At 35.2% G+C, this 23,008-nt stretch overlaps 1 protein-coding gene across 1 annotated transcript; it reads right to left on the minus strand.

The window, feature by feature from the left end:
- Window positions 1-17,321: 17,321 nt before the first annotated feature.
- On the minus strand, window positions 17,322-22,549 carry LOC128659193 (gastrula zinc finger protein XlCGF57.1-like). Its single transcript, XM_053712876.1, has 2 exons — window positions 22,433-22,549; window positions 17,322-21,609 (listed from the first exon to the last, which is right to left on the minus strand). The coding sequence occupies exons 1-2, from the start codon at window positions 22,449-22,451 to the stop codon at window positions 20,087-20,089; spliced, it is 1,542 nt and encodes a 513-aa protein (XP_053568851.1). The 5' UTR covers window positions 22,452-22,549; the 3' UTR covers window positions 17,322-20,086.
- Window positions 22,550-23,008: the final 459 nt, after the last annotated feature.

Consider the following 23,008-nt stretch of genomic DNA (forward strand, 5'->3'; position numbering starts at 1 on the left):
TTTGATGATAATTTTTGGGTGGCTTATTTATTTTCAATTTTTATAAAAATTATACAGTCAATATTTTTTTCCTACAAATGTAACATTGTATTAATGATATATATATTTATATTTACAATGACAATGTTTAATCTATATGAGCCACTATTCTTTGAAAAAATCTTGAATGGAAATAGATATTATTAAAGATAAGAAAATTTAGTGTTAAGAGTAAGCCCTAAAGGTTTTTTTAATTGGAATATGGGCCAACCTATGAGCTGTTAAAATTTGTGATTAAAATAAAACAAAGCAAATTAGCAAGTCTTTAAAATAAAAACTCCTATCTGAAAACATAAAATCTCACTTTGGAATATCCTGTTGTTTGTTAAATCTACAATTCAATGACACAATACAATGAATTACCATCAGCTATGGAGGGATTACATTACACAAATCACATTATCTAAAAGAGTTAGAGAAGCTATAGACACTAGTGTGATGTCACAAAGACAATGTATTACCTAAAATATATTGTCTGTAATTACTTTGATCATAAACTTTATTTATTTGAAACCTTTGATAATTGAAGAGCAACAACTGTAATGTATTTATCTGTTTATCAAGAGGGATTTTTAATAACCTTTATTGTTAAAAAAAAAGTAGAAGACAAGTTAATAAAGAAAGTTTTTTTATTGATCAACTGAAAACAGGAAGTTTAATCTTCAAAATATTGCTCGGAAACCATGTCCCTTGTTGCCATACCATGCCTATTAGCTTGTTCTACACATATTTCTTCTGTTAAATCATCAGCATCTATGGTATTTTCATCTTCTAATGGACAGCCTCTTTTGATTGCTATATTGTGCAGTATGGAGCAAACCAATATAATTTTTGCAACTTTCTCAGGTGCATACTGCATAGCACCACCAGAACGATCAAGACATCGAAACCGCATTTTCAAAAGACCGAAAGTCCTCTCAATTATCCCCCTGGTAGATCGGTGAGCTTCATTGAAACGTACTTGACTTCTGGTCTGTGGGTTGTTATAGGGAGTCAACAGCCATTCTGTACATGAGTAGCCTCCATCTCCTAATAGAATATATAATAAATATAAATATTAATATAAAAATAATTAAAAAGATTGACAACTATACTATACAATTTAAAAATATACATATTACTCTTTAATTACAGTCAACAAATTGGGTGCAATTTATGTACATGGAAATGAGAGACAAATTAGACGCCAGTTATGCTTACCTAGAAGCCATCCTTCAGGCATATCTCCGTCCTCGTACTTCCGGTATAAGCCAGTCTGCCTTAAGATGTAAGAATCATGACATGAGCCTGGGAAGTTTGAACGGACACTGGTAATCCTCATGTTGGGGTCACAGACCATCTGGACATTCAAGGAATGGAAATGCTTTCTATTCCTATAGATCTCCTCACGAGCTTGAAGTGGTCTTACAGCAACATGGGTACAGTCTATGGCACCTAGGACATTGGGCATCCAAGCCATCCTATAGAAATTGGACTTTATAGATTGCCATTCTTCAGGGGTAGATGGCAAACAAACATATCAAGGAAAAATAACCATCATAGCCCCTATGACTTTTGATAAGTGGCGTGAAAAAGCAGATTGACTCATTCCAATAATGACGCTAGAAACTGCCTGAAAGGAGCCTGCAATGCAGCTAATAGTTTCAGAAGTCCCGGAATAGCTTGTCGACGAGCCATCATCGGCTCCAAATGATCTTCAATCACTCGATACAAGTGTAATATGGATTCACGATCAAGCCTGAATCTTCGTATGATCTCTCAGTCAGAAAGGCCGTGCAAACCAACCCGTGGAAGGAATACACGGGGGACACAAACTCTCCTTCTTCGAACCAATCGATTAGCGACATTTCCAGTATTTAGTCTTCTAGACCTAATTTGCATCACACGGAGAATAAACAAATACAGAAGTGTCTCCATAGCTGCCGAAATGAACAATGTAAGTACAATGCTGATATTACTGCCTTTTATATATGTCTAGACTGGCATCTAGAATGACTTTCCTATTGTTTTGTACCTTGCCCGCCTAAAAGGTGGCGAGACAAAAATAACGAGGTGGGAGCGGAAATTGTCGTGAGCGGACAAATAGATTTTTTAGTACATTCGTTTTTGGCGAGTTGGTGGTCAAATGTGTCTAATTACAGTGAAAAATGGAGAGGTAGCGAGGTTTGGCGGGTAAGTACGCTCGCAATTTTAAAGATGCGAGTTTGAACATAGTTGATGACTTTGTACATATAAGTTTGCGAGTTAAGACGCGAGATTTTTTGCGGGTAGCTCGCTGACTGCTTAGTACATGGAGCCCTATGTATGTTATTGGTTGTTTTTTTTTCTATTCCTTTCTTGCTCTTATTTTTTCCTGCAGTTTGTAGTCTGAGGAGCGTGATTTGGGGGGGGGGGGGGGGTTTCTCCACTTCCCTCCTCCCCTCTCTCTCTGCTGTATCTTGGCGGATATTTTGGGTCAATAATGCATTATGACTAAACTTAAGATTATTTCTTGGAATATAGGTGGTATCTCGAACCCTATGAAAAGGAAATAGGTTTTGTTCCAGCTTTAAAAGAGTAGGGCTGATATAGCTTTCCTATAGGAGACCTTTCTGAAGCTGAGCACAATAGGATGCATTGGGTAGGGGAAGTCATTGCCATCCCGTGTACCTCATGTAAGCGTGGCCATTCTGTTTAGGGGGGAATAGAATATCAAATATTTATTTATTTGGATATTTGGGATTACTATTACTTTTTATTTGCTCTATACTGAGGATTACAAGGAATCCTGTGATTATCCCTTATCCTGCAGTATTTGTGGCCATCCCCCGCGGTCTCAACATTTGTGGCTCTATTTTGAGGCACAGTTCGAGCTGGATGCTGATAGCAAGACAAGCACAGTTTGGGATTGGCTACCCTCTCACCACGTGACTAACCTTTCTTTCTCCCTTGGATTGGAGAGCCGACTACATACGTCATCACCACAGAGGATAGCCGGAACTGGCAGAGGATACAGAGAAGTGCAGAGCCTTGGCTATCGCAGGAGCAAGTTGCCTATACAAAGCCGTGGACAGCTTTAGTACTATTTTTTCAGGTTATTTCCAGCCTAAGACCAGAACTTTCTTTTTGCTGAAATGTACAGGGCCAGACTGGGACCAAAAATAGGCCCTGGCATTTTAAGGCAAAGCAGCCCACTCCCCACCCCCACACACCATTTCACAAACTCACACACATATACACTCACATACGCACAGATTACACACACACACATATATATACACATATGCACAGACTTACACTAACTCACACACATATACACAGACTTACACAAACTCACACACATATACACAGACTTACACTAACTCACACACATACGCACAGATTACACACACACATATATACACACATATACACAGACTTACACAAACTCACACACATATACACAGACTTACACTAACTCACACACATACGCACAGATTACACACACACATATATACACATATGCACAGACTTACACTAACTCACACACATATACCCAGACTTACACAAACTCACACACATATGCACAGACTTACACTAACTCACACATACACAAAGACTCATATATACAGACTTGCACTCACACATGCAAAGATACACTCACACACATGCACATACTTATATTAACGCACACAGATATGCACTTTCACACATTTAGCCACCAATTAGCAAGTGCTACCCAGGTTCTGAACCAAAAATGGGCCGGTTCCTAAACCTACATTCCTGCTTATCAAATAAAGATACCAAGAGAACAAAGAAAAAGTGATAAGAGGAGTAAATTTGAAAGTTGCTTACAACTGCATGCACTATCCTTATCATGAAAGAAAAAATGTGGGTTTCATATACCATTAAAGTAAGTCATGCAAATGAAAACTGCATTTGCATACAATAGTCACTAGAGAGCGCAGTGAATATTAGATACTGTATTCTTAAAGGGACATTAAACCCAAAATGTTTCTTTCATGATTCAGACAGAGAATACAATTTTAAACAACATTATCATTTTCTTCTATCATCTTATTTTTTTCATTCTTCAGATATCCTAATATATATCAATGCACATGGGTGAGCCAATCACACAAGGCATCTATGCACAGCCACCAATCAAAAGCTATTAAGCCTATCTAGATATGCTTTTTTGGCAAAGGATATCAAGAGAATGAAGGAAATTAGATAATAGAAGTAAATTAGAAAGTTGTTAAAAATGGATGCTCTTTCTAAATCATGAAAGAAAAAAAATCTGGGTTCCATGTCCCTTTAAACATTAGCAACTTGGCAAGAAGACTAACCAACCATATTTTTTCTTTAATTTTTATAGTACTAATGCAGACTTCAAATATCTGAAATGTAGAAGTAAAAAAAATGACAAAACACAAAAATGTCAAAAGAAGCACACTTCAAATATAGAGCTATAAGGTACTTGGCTAGCTACCCACCCTGACAACCTTAGTCTGGACTGACACATTTAGCTGTTGGCTAAGCTACTAACACTGGCTTGACTAAAACAGGCTTTATAGGGCCTTGAAAAGGGACACTCCAGGTCAGTAAAAAGCCCTAGCATTGTTATCTTTTGCTTGGGGTGCGTAGGGCTCAGTCATATATTTTTATTTTTGAGCCAACTACCTGCTGTGTCTACATGCAGCAACCAACTTCATCGCTCTCTTTCTCTTCAGTTCGTTCAACACTAAATACATACAATTACTGGCTCTTACATTTTTGAGTAGCTTGAAATAGGTTGAACTTAGAAAGAACTTCTTTATAATTACATTAAGAAAAATTGCATATCAACCTCATCTTAGTCTGAGATGTGTAGTAGTTTTATGGAGATCATTTGCTTCACAGTGGTCTGCAAAAGTTTCCCAGGCATGGTAACATGCCAAAACTCATATAACATGCTAGCCTAACCAAAACCCTGGAGTAATAATGAGAAATGTGAGATGCACTACTTCTTTTACAATGCGCTATGATGGAAGCCTTACCATCTTTTCACAGTCCAGGTCAAGTTTGGTGACTGCTAGCCTTTAGCTGAAAAGAAAGGGTTTTTTGGAGTTTTAGCGCAAATAAATGCCTAAACCTGTTGAGGTGATGTGTATATATTTAGGAGTGAGGAGAAATAGAAAAAATATAATAAATAAATAAATTAATTAATTAATTAATTAATTGCTAATACTCCAGACCTTACTTAATGTAATGTTGGGGTACAGTCCCGATTTGGGAATTATTGGCTAAACCGTAAATTAGTCTTATGCGGTATTAGTTGAAACATCAAAATTCTCTGTAGGTGTAATATAAATAAATACGTTTATTAGATGTACTAGTAAGATACATTATAATATAAATGAGTATATTGGATATACTAATAGGTTAAAAAACAATCTAAAAGATATGATAAGCAATTGGTATATTCCAATATGAAAAAGGTATTGACATAAAATTGATATAAAATTTATATATTCCATTTATACCTCATTATAAGAGCAAAGTAAAACTAATGCAATAAAAATAATATTAATAAAATAAAATGCAGTCGGCCGACTGATTACAAAAAATTCCTATTTTAGTGTATAGAGTTCATAGAGTTCATCAGTAAATGTTTCAACTGAAAAAAATAGGCCCGGGGATAACAAGGTGAAAACAAGGTTTGAATAGTTGTTTGATCCTCTCACTGTCTGCCCGTATTAAACAGAGCTAACCGGTCTTTGAGCCTATTGCAGGTGAACCTTGTGCTTTTTAGTGTAATAACAACTTGTCACAGTCGCAACCCAATACTGTGTATAGAAGTCAATATTTCAGGGCTCTGGAGTGTGAGGACAGTGTAGTGTGATGCGTGAATTCTACTGAGGACAGCGCAGTGGAAAGCGGTGGAGTTTTTCACTTACTGTCTGCCTCTGTCGATTGTCACAAGCCGATTCTGGAGCCTGGGTTACTTTAGTCTCTGTGAGGTCCGGGTGTCTGGTCCGGGTGGTTTCAAGGTTTTTCAGGCTCTAAGGTCTCCCATTCTATTTTGTGTCAGGGTCAGAAACAGGGATCAGCGGCAATGTTCAGATGGATATCAGACTTATAGATCCTCCAAATGACAGGTAAGGTAGTTTCAGCATAGAGGCTGAAGTAGAGGAGTTAGTTCAAAGCAGTAGGAGCTACGCGTTTCAGCCGTATACATCGGCCTTTTTCAAGCTGTAATGCTAAACGAGTCTTTTTGGCGGGTTTTTATACCTTTTTCTTTTATTTGCATCTGAGCAGGTATATTATCCATCTGTTACTGATTACAAGCATCCATAATGAGGGTGTTAGCACCAAACATATGTGCACTTAGGATATTTTCACAGGATAATTACAAAGTAATTACAAAGTATGTTTTTGTGTTGATCTTTTCCCCTTCGGTGGAGTGAATATAGAGTGAATATAAAGACAATTTTCTAATATACAAAAGGTATATAGATGATTTATTTTTTATCTGGACAGGCAACAAAGTAGACCTTAAACAATGCATTCAAAACATGAATAACAATGACAAGAACTTAGTGTTCACCCATTCTTACAATAAGGAAAATAAACATTATTTAGATTTGGAAATATCCACCAAAGGGGAAAACATCAACACAAAAACATACTTTAAGGAAGTGGATGCGAATAATTATATACACTGGGACAGCTGTCATCTTAAAAAATAGAAACAAAATATCCCGAAAGGACAATTTCTAAGATTAAAAAGAAATTGTAGAGAGACTGAAATATTTGAACAGCAAACTGAAATATTCAAACAAAAATTTGTAGATAGAGGATATGATAAATCCAAAATTGAAGAAGATATAGAACAGGTAAGAAAAATAGAAAGAAATGACATCTTGAATTATAATACTAAGAGAACAGCAGGACATGAGAATAAGGTAAATGAGAAACTAAACATTCCTTTTATTACCCAATATGGGGAAGATAAATCTACTTTAGAAAAAATAATTAAACAACATTGGAATATTTTAAGTTATGACCCAGATATAGGCCCATATCTACCAAGTAAACCAAGATTTGTCTATAGAAGAGCTAAAACACTTAAGAGCAGATTAGCTCCTTCTATGAAAAACAATGGAAATAGAGGAGTGGAAAAAGGAATATTAGGTAATGATCTAAAAGGATTTTTTCCTTGTTATATCTGCAAGGACTGCAGACACTCTAAAAACACATACGTTTATGTCCAACACTACTAAACAGGAATATAAAATTAGAAACACTATTAGATGTATGGACAAACATGTTATCTATCTCATAGAATGCAAAAAATGCAAAATCCAATACACAGGAGAAACAGAAAGGACGATAAGAGATCGGTTAAGAGAACATATTCTCTCAATTGAAAATTCAGAAGATAAAAGGAATTTAGAGCTACCAGTCCCAAAGCACTTCAGAATGTGCAACAATAGTAATCTAAAAAAATTTAATTTCACTGCCATAGATAAAATAGGAAAGGGTTGCGGGGGGGTCACTCTAAAATAGTCCTACAAACAGAAGCAAAATGGATTTTTAAACTACAGACATTACACCCAAAAGGCTTAAATATCGATTTTAATTTGAATAGTTTTTTAAAAGAGTGCTAATATTAGTAACAAAATAGATCAATTATAATGTAATATACATACTCCTCCCAAATATTTTATCCCAATATTCCCCTTTATTAAACTGGAACACATGTACTCGTTAATTGTTTCATGAATAAGATAGTGAAAACATTTCTATCCCCAAACTAAACCTTATATTATTTTATTTTATTAATACCTTATATTATTTCTTGTCAATTCAACTTTGACTTACATACTCTTTTCTATCTGTCAATTGTATTTTGACTCTACAAATCTTTAGATTTGCATACAAGTCTCACAATAGAGAAGCGTAGTGTTAATGAAGTGAAATAGCATAATGAAGTAGAAACTTTGTAATTATCCTGTGAAAATATCCTAAGTGCACATATGTTTGGTGCTAACACCCTCATTATGGATGCTTGTAATCAGTAACAGATGGATAATATACCTGCGCAGATGCAAGATGTTAAAAGAAAAAGGTATAAAAACCCGCCAAAAAGACTCGTTTAGCAGTACAGCTTGAAAAAGGCCGATGTATACGGCTGAAACGCGTAGCTCCTACTGCTTTGAACTAACTCAGCCTCTGTGCTGAAACTACCTTACCTGTCATTTGGAGGATCTTTAAGTCTGATATCCATCTGAACATTGCCGCTGATCCCTGTTTCTGACCCTGACACGAAATAGAATGCGAGACCGTAGAGCCTGAAAAACCTTGAAACCACCCGGACCAGACACCCGGACCTCACAGAGACTAAAGTAACCCAGGCTCCAGAATCGGCTTGTGACAATCGACAGAGGCAGACAGTAAGTGAAAAACTCCACCACACTCTGAGACCGCTTTCCACCGCATTGTCTTCAGTAGAATTCACGCATCACACTACGCTGTCCTCACACTCCAAGACCGTAGAGCCCTGAAATATTGACTTCTATACTCAGTATTGGGTTGCGACTGTGACAAGTTGAATTACACTAAAAAGCACAAGGATCACCTGCAATAGGCTCAAAGACCGGTTAGCTCTGTTTAAAACGGGCAGACAGTGAGAGGATCAAACAACTATTCAAACCTTGTTTTCACCCGTTATCCCCGGGCCTATTTTTTCAGTTGAAACATTTACTGATGAATTCTATGAACTCTATACACTAAAATAGGATTTTTTTGTAATCAGTCGGCCGACTGCATTTTATTGTATTAATATTATTTTTATTGTATTAGTTTTACTTTGCTCTTATAATGAGGTATTAACGGAATGCATTTACAGAATATATCAATTTTATATCAATTTTATGTCAATACCTTTTTCATATTGGAATATACCAATTGCTTATCATATCTTTTAGATTGTTTTTTAACCTATTAGTATATCCAATATACTCATTTATATTATAATTGATCTTACTAGTACATCTAATAAACGTATTTATTTATATTACACCTACAGAGAATTTTGATGTTTCAACTAATACCGCATAAGACTAATTTACGGTTTAGCCAATAATTCCCAAATAGGGACTGTACCCCAACATTACATTAAGTAAGGTCTGGAGTATTAGCAATGAATTAATTCATTTATTTATTATATTTTTTCTATTTCTCCTCACTCCTAAATATATACAAATCACCTCAACAAGTTTAGGCATTTATTTGCGCTAAAACTCCAAAAAACCCTTTCTTTTCATTCCATACATTTGTATATGATATTCATATGGGGAATATCATAGGAGTTTAAGCATACCTAACACTTGGCAGTGCAAGAAAGTTTTTTAATTTCCTATTCTCACTATAGCCTTTATAGCACTATAGCCAGGTGATGCTTCTGAACCACGTGACACGGCACATGCAATGTCCTTCCCAAACCTCCCAACATTTGAGAGAGCCAAAGAGGGACACTAATTTTTCTCTGCTAACAGAGTACCACTGCTGCCCCCACACACATTTGTACACTATATATATATATATATATATATATATATATATATATATATATATATATATAGTACGTTCACTTTGCTAAAAATAAAAATTTGTTTCTCAAATGACATACAGGAAAGCTACTTAATTTTGATTAGTTTAATACTTTTACTTTAATAAAACACCTATTATAAGTCTGTGTCTGTCGGCACTTATGTTCTCCAAAAGTCAATATCCAATAGTATCACAAAAATACCATTTAGTATATGTGTGTTCAGATGTATGTCCAACCTAGGCTAATGAAAGCCTCAGGATCTCCCTCCTCCGCTCATCTTACCTTTAATGCAGGATGTAAACAACGCCAAATCTTGAATGGCCTCTGTACAGAAAAACAACCTTACACTTGCTTTCCCAAAGCGTTCGCGACCAGTCTGATAATTTCAACCAAAAAATTACTGCTCCGGTCGACTGTACACTCTCCCGCGGCTCATTCACTGATGGTGTGTGACGTAATCATACGTCTCCGACTTCCGGTTCCTGGACATTCCTCTCGGTCACTGTTATGGGCACTGCATACAATTCGGTAAGGAGGATGAAAAGGGTGGGTGCAGGGAAGGATTCCCAAAAGGTTACTGTGCAACCTCTGTTTCAAGAAATCCAGCACAGAATGAGGTGCACTCGTAATCCCGGTAATCAATGTAGAAAATCTTTATTGTAGAGTAAAAGCTTCCTTCCAAAGGAAGGTAACAAAAGGTAAAGTACAAGTGGCTATGTGAGTGGTGTGTGCTCCACTCCAGGGACTGACTGCTGATGCGTTTCGGCTCAAAAGGTCGTAATCGTAGCTACAGTCTCAGGTTACCATCAGCCATTTATGCTTGTTAATGCATAATGATTGGTTAAAAGAAAAAAAAAACTTTACCTGTAGTGGAGCTCACACACACCCACTATTGCCATAGTTACAACCGTATGAAACACAACCATACAAATAGCAATAACTCACATTGTCAAACTTTGAAATTTATATACAAATTGTCAGCTGATATTTGTTGAAAAGAGCATGCAGAACATTAATCTAAAATATGAGGCAATTTAAAATAGATAGATCCTTAACAAAGGGGCGCATAATAAGCTGTTGAAATGTACTAATCAAAAATGTCTGCGTTCCCCATTCACCTTTAAACTTATATACAAGAGTGAATATGTAGAATGATAAACCTATGTACTTAAACAACCTACTGTGGTAAATTTTAAATACATAATAAACCTGTTAGATCTAGTACTGATACTGTTTGGGCATTCTGCTCTGACTTGTGTAAGCACCAAAATACACAGTATGAAATAATATAATGTATGTGCTGAATACAGCAAAGAATATTTACTTCCAATATTTAGAGTGAAAATCCACTCTTAATTAGAGGTAGCTATACATTAATAACATTTAATAAGAGTCAATCTTACTCATAATTCAATAAATGAATTTGTCAATATACAATATATCTGATGACCAAATGAAAGACATATACTTAGTGCATAAAGGACCAAAATTGTAAGTATTGATTATGTTGGATACACAGACCCAGGACCTCTACTCCCAGAAATTAATCAAATCATATTCAGTTTAGTCCATCAGGAACTCTAGTCTTGAGCCTGTGTATCCAATAGACCTCTCTCTTAGCCAATGACCTGTCTCTATTTCCACCTCTTTCTTTGCATTTGACCAATTCTATAATGGTCCATCTTAGAGAGTTGGCACTTTTATTGTGTGACAACTTAAAATGTTGTACCAAAGGTGTTGTCAGTTTTCCAGCTTTTATGTTGGAGACATGCTCCCTGATTCTATCTCGAGTCTCCCTTGTTGTGAGACCAATGTATTGAACTCCACACTCAATACAAGTAAGTAGATAGATACAATAATAATAATAAAACACCAACTGATATGGTTTCTGACTGCTAAAAAAATAAAAGTGTCTATAACAAAATGCCGCAATTTGTGCAACATTTATATTTATTTCATTGTTACCTCAATGTATTTATTTTTTGTGTCTTTTATTTCACCGTTTGTGCAAAATGTCTTATAACGTTGTTATAAATATAGAATAAAAAGGGTCTTGTATATTTTACATGTATGCAAAATGTATCTATGACCATTATACAGTGTCAGACTTCACAGATATCATAATCCTTAATAAGAGCAGAGGCATGTTCTGAACTAAAGTAATTAGAATAAAAGCCCCAGTTTGTGAAGCCCCTCAGCAGCATTTAGTTACTATCCACTCACATCCCCTCGGCTGTCAGATAACAGGCACCAAATCATGGTTCTAACTGCGGTGTCACAGCTGTGTCAGGGAGGAAACGGCATGCTGTACTCCCTACAGATAGCAGCAGATAAAGGGAACAACCGAGCAAATTGCAAAACATACAACTTATGAAACCCAGGGCTATACACAAAGGGGTTAAATAAATAAAAATTTGGAGCAAATTAAGAGCCACAGTGAAGCGGTAATGGTGGGCGGGTCTAAGTAACCGGTGGCCCACCGAGCATTTGCCCGGTATGCCCTATGGTCAGTCCGGGCCTGGAAATGTGTATTAATATCACAGTTTTGGTTATGCAAAACTGGGGAATAGGTAATAAAGGGATTATCTATCTTTTTAAACAATATAAATTCTGGAGCAGACTGTCCCTTTAACTCAAATCAGAGATTAGGATTTTTGGAAATTCTAATTCATAAATATTTTGGAAACTATTTTAACAGGAGTTTTTTTTTCTTACAGAGTTATGGGCCAGAGTATTTCTGATTTAGATTTGTTCAATTTAGGTAGATTTCAAAATGTATTTTAATTTGCCGGTCCCCTAAATCATGTGACAGCCATCAGCCATGTGACGGACTCATACACCAATCATGTGACAGCCATCAGCCATGTGACGGACTCATACACCAATCATGTGACAGACTCATATAGACCGTGAACTCTTGCACATGCTCAGTAGTAGCTGGTGCCTCATAAAGTGTCTATATAAAGACTGAGTACAATATAATAATAGAAGTAAATTGGAAAGTCACTTAAAATCACACGGTCTATAGGAATCAGTCTCATTGTGACTTTAGTGTCTCTTTAACATAACAGACATGTAAATATTAATCATATACACATTTACACAACTCATTTTACCAATGTGATTCTAAAGAGATTTATGTTGTTTTGTGTTAAAGCATTTTTCTGTAGTTTTCTAATAGATAGATCAGTGGAGTCTGAGGGGCCTATTTATTAAATGCCTGTCTGACATGATCTGATCAGGGAATCGTGTCCAACAGACGTTGCTGAATGCGGAGAGCAATACGCTCTCCGCATTCAGCATTGCACCAGCAGCTCTTGTAGCAGGGGGTGTCGAATTCTATCGGGTTGATTTGTGGCGAGTTCTGTCCGCCTCCTCAGAGCAGGCAAAGAGGTTATGGAGCAGCGGTCTTTAGACTGCTGCTTCATAACTGGTGTTTCTGGTGAGTCTGAAGGCTCGCCAGAAACACGGTCCTTCAAGCTCCATACGGAGCTTGATAAATGGGCCCCCATATGTTACTAGAAAAAAATGTAAATGTGTTTGCTGCATTTGTTTTCAATGAACAACCTCTACCCAGTTTGCAGTTTGTAAACTGATCTTTTCTGCTGAGGACAATTAGGGACAGATATGTGATGCTGCTATGTGCACTTTCAATTTTCAGGACTAAAAATACACAAGTTTTAGGCTTAAATTACAGGAAAATAGGGCAAAATAAATAATGAAGGTAAATGTAATAAATAAAGCAAATGACAGAGAACAACCCTATAAATTACAGCTACTTTATTAGAAAGAAGGCAGCATTATCAGGACCATTCTTACGCGTTTCGCTCATCAAGCACTTTGTCAGACGTCTCTGATGAAGTCACAATAAGAGGTCACGATAATGTTGCATCTTTCTAATAAACCCGCCTTAATCCATAGGACTGTTCCCTGCTGTTTGTTTATTACAGTTTATATGTAGTGAATAGAGGAATCACTGTAACAGTGGGGACCCTTTGTACCACTAAAGTGTTAGCGTGCAGCTGCTGGAGGAAACCTAAAGCTACACAGGAAACTCGCCATGACCGGAAGTGACCAGTAGCACAAGCGCGTGGGACGCTCTTTCTGCATACGGATCTGTAATTCAACCGGAGACAAAAGGGAATAGTGAGTCAGTGAAGTTACCTCTATGTGTTTATTGCATTATTAGTCACTATACGTTTGTGACACACAGATAATATCCGGGCACACAGCTGATATAACAATACTATTAGATATTAAAGAGTGAGTGAGTGAAGTTATTTCTATGTGTTTATCACATTATTAGTCACTGTACGTCTGTGACACACAGATAATATCCCGGCACACAGCTGATATAACAATACTATTAGACATTAAATAGTGAGTGAGTGAAGTTACCTCTATGTGTTTATTGCATTATTAGTCACTGTACGTTTGTGACACACAGATAATATCCGGGCACACAGCTGATATAACAATACTATTAGACATTAAATAGTGAGTGAGTGAAGTTTTTTCTATGTGTTTATTGCATTATTAGTCACTGTACGTCTGTGACACACAGATAATATCCAGTTCACAGCTGATATAACAATACTATTAGACATTAAATAGTGAGTGAAGTTATCTCTATGTGTTTATTGCATTATTAGTCACTGTACGTCTGTGACACACAGATAATATCAGGCACACAGCTGATATAACAATACTATTAGACATTAAATAGTGAGTTAGTGAAGTTATTTCTATGTGTTTATTGCATTATTAGTCACTGTACGTCTGTGACACACAGATAATATCCCGGCACACAGCTGATATAACAATACTATTAGACATTAAATAGTGAATGAAGTTATTTATATGTGTTTATTGCATTATTAGTCACTGTACGTCTGTGACACACAGTTAATATCCCGGCACACAGCTGATATAACAATACTATTAGACATTAAATAGTGAGTGAAGATATTTCTATGTGTTTCTTGCATTATTAGTCACTCTACGTCTGTGACACACAGATAATATCCGGGCACACAGCTGATATAACAATACTATTAGACAATAAATAGTGAGTGAGTGAAGTTATTTCTATGTGTTTATTGCATTATTAGTCACTGTACGTCTGTGACACACAGATAATATCCCGGCACACAGCTGATATAACAATACTATTAGACATTAAATAGTGAGTGAGTGAAGTTATTTCTATGTGTTTATTGCATTATTAGTCACTGTACAATTGTGACACACAGATAATATCCCAGCACACAGCTGATATAACAATACTATTAGACATTAAATAGTGAGTGAAGTTACCTCTATGTGTTTAGTGCATTATTAGTGACTGTACGTTTGTGACACACAGATAATATCCCGGCACACAGCTGATATAACAATACTATTAGACATTAAATAGTGAGTGAGTGAAGTTACCTCTATGTGTTTATTGCATTATTAGTCACTGTACGTCTGTGACACACAGATAATATACCGGCACACAGCTGATATAACAATACTATTAGACATTAAATAGTGAATGAGCAAAGTTATCTCTATGTGTTTATTGCATTATTAGTCACTGTACGTCTGTGACACACAGATAATATCCCGGCACACAGCTGATATAACAATACTATTAGACATTAAATAGTGAGTGAGCAAAGTTATCTCTATGTGTTTATTGCATTATTAGTCACTGTACGTCTGTGACACACAGATAATATCCCGGCACACAGCTGATATAACAATACTATTAGACATTAAATAGTGAGTGAGTGAAGTTATTTCTATGTGTTTATTGCATTATTAGTAACTGTACGTCTGTGACACACAGATAATATCCCGGCACACAGCTGATATAAAAATACTATTAGACATTAAATAGTGAGTGAGTGAAGTGACCTCTATGTGTTTATTGCATTATTAGTCACTGTACGTCTGTGACACACAGATAATATACCGGCACACAGCTGATATAACAATACTATTAGACAATAAATAGTGAGTGAGTGAGTGAAGTTATTTCTATGTGTTAATTGCATTATTAGTCACTGTACGTCTGTGACACACAGATAATATCCTGGCACACAGCTGATATAACAATACTATTAGACAATAAATAGTGAGTGAGTGAGTGAAGTTATTTCTATGTGTTTATTGCATTATTAGTCACTGTACGTCTGTGACACACAGATAATATCCTGGCACACAGCTGATATAACAATACTATTAGACAATGAATAGTGAGTGAGTGAAGTTATTTCTATGTGTTTATTGCATTATTAGTCACTGTACGTTTGTGACACACAGATAATATCCCGGCACACAGCTGATATAACAATACTATTAGACAATGAATAGTGAGTGAAGTTATTTCTATGTGTTTATTGCATTATTAGTCACTGTACGTTTGTGACACACAGATAATATCCCGGCACACAGCTGATATAACAATACTATTAGACATTAAATAGTGAGTCAGTGAAGTTACCTCTATGTGTTTATTGCATTATTAGTCACTGTACGTCTGTGACACACAGATAATATCCCGGCAAACAGCTGATATAACAATACTATTAGACAATGAAAGTATACGGTAAAGTTGTTTTCCTAGGAATAATTAGTCAGTTTATATTACAGTCTCAAGGTGTTTACTGTCCCTTTAGTCAGGTCTAGCTTTGTGCTATCTTGTTGTGAATCCTTGCTTAATGAAGATTACATTGTGACAAATCTAACAAGATATTTATTACCTAGAATATAATTTGTATTAATTATTTCTGTTATTAATTAAAGGGATATAAAAAATATATTAGATCAGTTTATTATTGTACCACTGATTGTATATAACTATGATTTAACTCTTGCAACTAGATTAAACGCATAGTTGAAGTCAGCTTTACAGCAGCAATGTACTACTGGGAGCTAGCTGAACATATTTGGTGAGCCAATGACAAGAGTCATGTGTGTAGCCACCAATCATCAGTCAGCTCCCAGTAGTAACTTTCTGCTGCTGGGAATATGTACATATTCTTGTTAGCAAAGGATACCAAGAGAACAAAGTAAATTTGCTAACAGAAGTGAAGTTTAAAGTGTCTTAAAATGACACATTCTATCTGAATCATCAACATTTAATGTCCTATCCCTTTAAGTACGATTTAAGTAACAGAAAATGTCTGTGTATAAAGTCTTGCTGCTGATTAATAATCTGGGTTGGTGTAGGTTGGGGGTTAATTTGATATTGTTTTATGTACTGTTAAAGGGACAGTAAAGTAAATATTAAACTTAAATAGATTGGATAGAACATGATATTTCAAACAACTTTCTAATTTACTTATATTATCAATTGTGCTTAGTTCTCTTGGTATCCTTTGTTAAAGAGTACTCATAGGTTTACTCAGGAGTGTGCACGTGTCTTTACGCAGCAGAGATTGCAACAACATTTATAGCAATGTTATACATAGTTACAAGCACTGCTGCATAGAGTACTAAATACACATCCGTAATCGAATATCAGCCTCTGAGGTTTACTCTTTGACAAAGGATACCAAAAGAACAAAGCAAATTAGATAATAGAAATAAATTAGAAAGTTGGGTAAAATTGCTGCTCTATATAAATTATCAGCGTTTAACTTTCACTGTGAGATTTGCCTTCTGTTTTTTATGATGTTTTCCTAATTATTCTGTGATATTGTGTTTTTAATTATACAAAAAACACAAAATACTGGTCTGGATTACAATCACTTTTTATTTGCATGAAAAAACATTGTATATCATTATATAGTAAACAGCAGCATTACATGATATATGCACACATGGTATAAATATACCTAACACTTGTGCTCTTGATACAAAGGGATTTATCAGACATATAATGTTCCCTTTATATATACAGTATGTGCTATTATCAGTTCTTGTGGATTCTAACTAACATGAAAACATCTAACAGACATAATATCAAGTTACAGAACATGACGTACATATTACATACCCAGTATACATGTAGGTTATAGTAGCCATTTAAATTAAACTGATTATGATCACATGACACACATATTACATACCCAGTATACATGTAGGTTATAGTAGCCATTTAAATTAAACTGATTATGATCACGTGACACACATATTACATACCCAGTATACATGTAGGTTATAGTAGCCATTTAAACTGATTATGATCACATGACACACATATTACATACCCAGTATACATGTAGGTTATAGTAGCCATTTAAATTAAACTGATTATGATCACGTGACACACATATTACATACCCAGTATACATGTAGGTTATAGTAGCCATTTAAACTGATTATGATCACATGTCACACATATTACATACCCAGTATACATGTAGGTTATAGTAGCCATTTAAACTGATTATGATCACATGACACACATATTACATACCCAGTATACATGTAGGTTATAGTAGCCATTTAAATTAAACTGATTATGATCACGTGACACACATATTACATACCCAGTATACATGTAGGTTATAGTAGCCATTTAAATTAAACTGATTATGATCACATGACACACATATTACATACCCAGTATACATGTAGGTTATAGTAGCCATTTAAACTGATTATGATCACATGACACACATATTACATACCCAGTATACATGTAGGTTATAGTAGCCATGTAAATTAAACTGATTATGATCACATGACACACATATTACATACCCAGTATACATGTAGGTTATAGTAGCCATTTAAACTGATTATGATCACATGACACACATATTACATACCCAGTATACATGTAGGTTATAGTAGCCATGTAAATTAAACTGATTATGATCACATGACACACATATTACATACCCAGTATACATGTAGGTTATAGTAGCCATTTAAATTAAACTGATTATGATCACATGACACACATATCACATACCCAGTATACATGTAGGTTATAGTAGCCATTTAAATTAAACTGATTATGATCACATGACACACATATTACATACCCAGTATACATGTAGGTTATAGTAGCCATTTAAATTAAACTGATTATGATCACATGACACACATATTACATACCCAGTATACATGTAGGTTATAGTAGCCATTTAAATTAAACTGATTATGATCACGTGACACACATATTACATACCCAGTATACATGTAGGTTATAGTAGCCATTTAAATTAAACTGATTATGATCACATGACACAAATATTATATACCCAGTATACATGTAGGTTATAGTAGCCATTTAAATTAAACTGATTATGATCACATGACACACATATTACATACCCAGTATACATGTAGGTTATAGTAGCCATTTAAATTAAACTGATTATGATCACATGACACACATATTACATACCCAGTATACATGTAGGTTATAGTAGCCATTTAAATTTAACTGATTATGATCACATGACACACATATTACATACCCAGTATACATGTAGGTTATAGTAGCCATTTAAATTAAACTGATTATGATCACATGACACACATATTACATACCCAGTATACATGTAGGTTATAGTAGCCATTTAAATTAAACTGATTATGATCACATGACACACATATTACATACCCAGTATACATGTAGGTTATAGTAGCCATTTAAATTAAACTGATTATGATCATGTGACACACATATTACATACCCAGTATGCATGTAGGTTATAGTAGCCATTTAAATTAAACTGATTATGATCACATGACACACATATCACATACCCAGTATACATGTAGGTTATAGTAGTCATTTAAATTAAACTGATTATGATCACATGACACACATATTACATACGCAGTATACATGTAGGTCATAGTAGCCAGTTAAATGAAACTGATTATGATCACGTATGTACCGGTTACTGATATTGTGTCTTATTAAATATAATCAGTTTCCCCTCAGTAATTCCTCTGGTATATAACATGTACAATGCTAAGCATCTATTGCTATAAGAAAAGGTTTATCCACATGATGTGCACACTAAATATATCTCCCAAACGTCAATCATTTGAGACTGATGTTCTTGTTTATATAATTCTCTAACACTCTATTCATATAAAGACTCCTTTATTCTGTAAATGTAATTATTTCCTCCCTTATGTAAATCAAACGTACAACTCCTAACACTGGCATATTAATAAACAACACTGGGGGTGCTTTGGTGGTGAATGGTTGTGTAAACTGGTCAGTATGAGGAGAGATCTGTATATTCCTGTGTGGTGTTTGGATTCTATCACATTGATATGAGAGAAACTGAGTTGCACATATATAGAGGAACAAAGGACAGCAGGAGAGCACTTCCAATCTGGGACTTTAATAACTGGGATTTAGAAAGTATTATTTACAATAGGATCCTTTTTGATGCTTCTTTTTAGAGAGTTTGTCCTATTTAGGATAATTGTAAAAAGGTTTGTACACTGTGTATATAAACTTTATTTGTGTGTAAATATTTGGTGTTATGTAATACCTGATTTCAATAAAAACCCTTTTTCCACTTTCTAAACATGTGAAAGGTTTCTTCCCTTGTGAATCCTTTCATGACTTTTCAGATGATTTATTCGTGTAAAACTTTTTCCACACTCTGTACATGTAAAAGGCTTTTCCCCTGTGTGACTCCTTTCATGTTCTCTCAGATTACGCTTTTGTGTAAAACATTTCCCACACTCTGCACATGTGAAAGGCTTTTCCCCTGTGTGAATCCTTTCATGCCTTTTCAGATGACTCTTTTGTGTAAAACATTTCCCACACTCTGTACATGTGAAAGGCTTTTCTCCTGTGTGACTCCTTTCATGATAATTCAGATTACTCATAACTGTAAAACCTTTTCCACACTCTGTACATGTGAAAGGCTTTTCTCCTGTGTGAATCATTTCATGAGTTTTCAGACTACTCATTGCTGTAAAACTTTTTCCACACTCATTACATATGAAACAGTTTTCTCCTGTGTGACTCCTTTCATGAGTTTTCAGATTACTCCTATCAGAAAAACTTTTTCCACACTCTGTACATGTGAAAGGCTTTTCTCCTGTGTGACTCCTTTCATGATTATTCAGATTACTCTTATGTGTAAAACATTTCCCACACTCTGTACATGTGAAAGGCTTTTCTCCTGTGTGAATCATTTCATGAGTTTTCAGACTACTCATTGCTGTAAAACTTTTTCCACACTCATTACATATGAAACAGTTTTCTCCTGTGTGACTCCTTTTATGAATTTTCAGATTACTCCTATGAGTAAAACTTTTTCCACACTCTGTACATGTGAAAGGCTTTTCTCCTGTGTGACTCATTTCATGAGTTTTCAGACTATTTATTTGTGCAAAACGTTTTCCACACTCTGTACATGTGAAAGGCTTTTCTCCTGTGTGAATCCTTTCATGGCTTTTCAGAAAACTCTTTTGTGTAAAACTTTTTCCACACTCTGTACATGTGAAAGGTCTCTCCCCTGTGTGGGTCTTTTCATGAGATATGAGATTTCCCTTGGATGTGAAACATCTCCCACACTCATTACATGTGAAAGGTTTCTCCCCTGTGTGGGTCTTTGTGTGATACTTAAGGCTTCCTTTAGATGTGAAACATCTCCCACATTCTGTACACGTGTGAGGTTTCACAACTGTGTGAACTGTGTGGTGTTCAATGAGATGCAAATTGCATGTGAATCTTTTCTCACATTCTGTACATTTGAAAGGTTTCTTATTTGTATAAATTATTTGGCTCGACTTAAGACTGTCCCCTTCTTTTAAATGTTTTGAACACTCAGTAAATGTGTGTGGTTTATCCTCTGGGATAATCATTTTACTAGATAAGGCATAAATGTTGTCCTCTTGTTTGATGACTAAATTACTCTCTGTATATAATGATTGCTGCCCAGTTCCTGACAATTCTCCATCTCCTTTAAATATCTGTTTTGATATCCCCAATGTTTGTGAATAGTCATTAGTGTCTAAGACTTTTGGAGTCTGTGGTATCATTCTGATGCTTCCTGTAGTAAAGGATGAGTATGAACTATTCAAGTGATTGTCTACATAAAAAGAAAAGGAATAAAGAAAGTTTATTCTTTAAAATATCGTCTTACACAAATCATATTATTTATTTACATTCCATAAAATGGCTTCTGTTTTGTGTTTATTTTTAAATTGATTAACCTGTAAATCACAAATTTAAACAAAGAAAAACAAATAATGTAAATATTTCTACATCATTATAAACTAAACCACTGATTACTGATTAAAACAATTTATAGCGCCCCATTAAATAAGGTGCAGGTGGATAATGTTCTCAGCAAGGGAAAAAAAAGTATCTGTATTCTGGGCAATATAGGTGGCATCTACCATCCTTATTTAACATTGCAAAAGCAAATGCACATACAGCACTGCCCGGCTCATGCTCAACCAGTAGGGTGAGAATATGATGTCTTAATCATCACAGACTAATAATTAGAGCGAGATGTTTTGAAAGGCTAAAGGAGCAGTGATCTTATGATACTTCTTAGCTTGCGGTTGCAGTTGTTTAATTTATATAATCAGCCAAAAATGTATTCGTTTAATAAGACTCACTGTGAAATTAAGCACACAAATCAGTGGCGGTTCTGAGGTGGGGAACACTTACTGGTGGAGTTCTGGGTGTTCCACGTATGGGAACAAGGTAGGCGTAAGTGTAGTTATGGGTGTTCCATGAGTTGGATCAGGGCAGGGAAAGGTAGAGTTGCAGGTGATCTGAGAGCCGGTGTTGACACAAATGTTCTTAAAAGGTGCAGATATAAATATAATAGTTTATATTTGTTTAATGAGTGATCTATTCTATTTCCCAGTAATTAAAGTCAGCATAATATCTATTTTACTCACCTAACACATATGAGTTCATGCTGATAACAGGCTCCAATGTCTGTGCTCAGGAAGAAGGTTCCCTTATTCACTCCAGTTACATCAATACCTGATATCTCTCAGTGCTCTGGCTGTGTCTGTAAAAAGTATATTAAATGGTTTAGACAGATAATAATAAATAATGGTTCTGATTAACTGTACGTATGGTATAATTAAAGGCACACATAACAATTCATGTGATACAGATCAGCTGATTAGGTTATAACACATGTGCTATTCATTCAGCACAAGCATTTAGTACAGTTAGCTCTGTGGGTGTTGCACCTTAAATATTTATCTTTCCAGAACTTTACAAGTACAGTATAAGCTCAGGAGTAAACAATCTATTTATAAGTGGGAAATAACCACAACCTTACAAATATATTATAATCATTTTTTCCATTATTTATATCAAAGAGCAGCACTTACACAAATGTTAAATAAGAGTTGTTTATATGTAATTTAAATCTAATACTACAGTATTGATATTGTACTTTCTACAGATCCTCACTGTCAGACATTTTGTATTTACTAAAAATAAAATGTGTAACAAAAACC

Source organism: Bombina bombina, chromosome 5, assembly GCF_027579735.1.
Source record: "Bombina bombina isolate aBomBom1 chromosome 5, aBomBom1.pri, whole genome shotgun sequence".
NCBI lineage: Eukaryota > Metazoa > Chordata > Amphibia > Anura > Bombinatoridae > Bombina > Bombina bombina.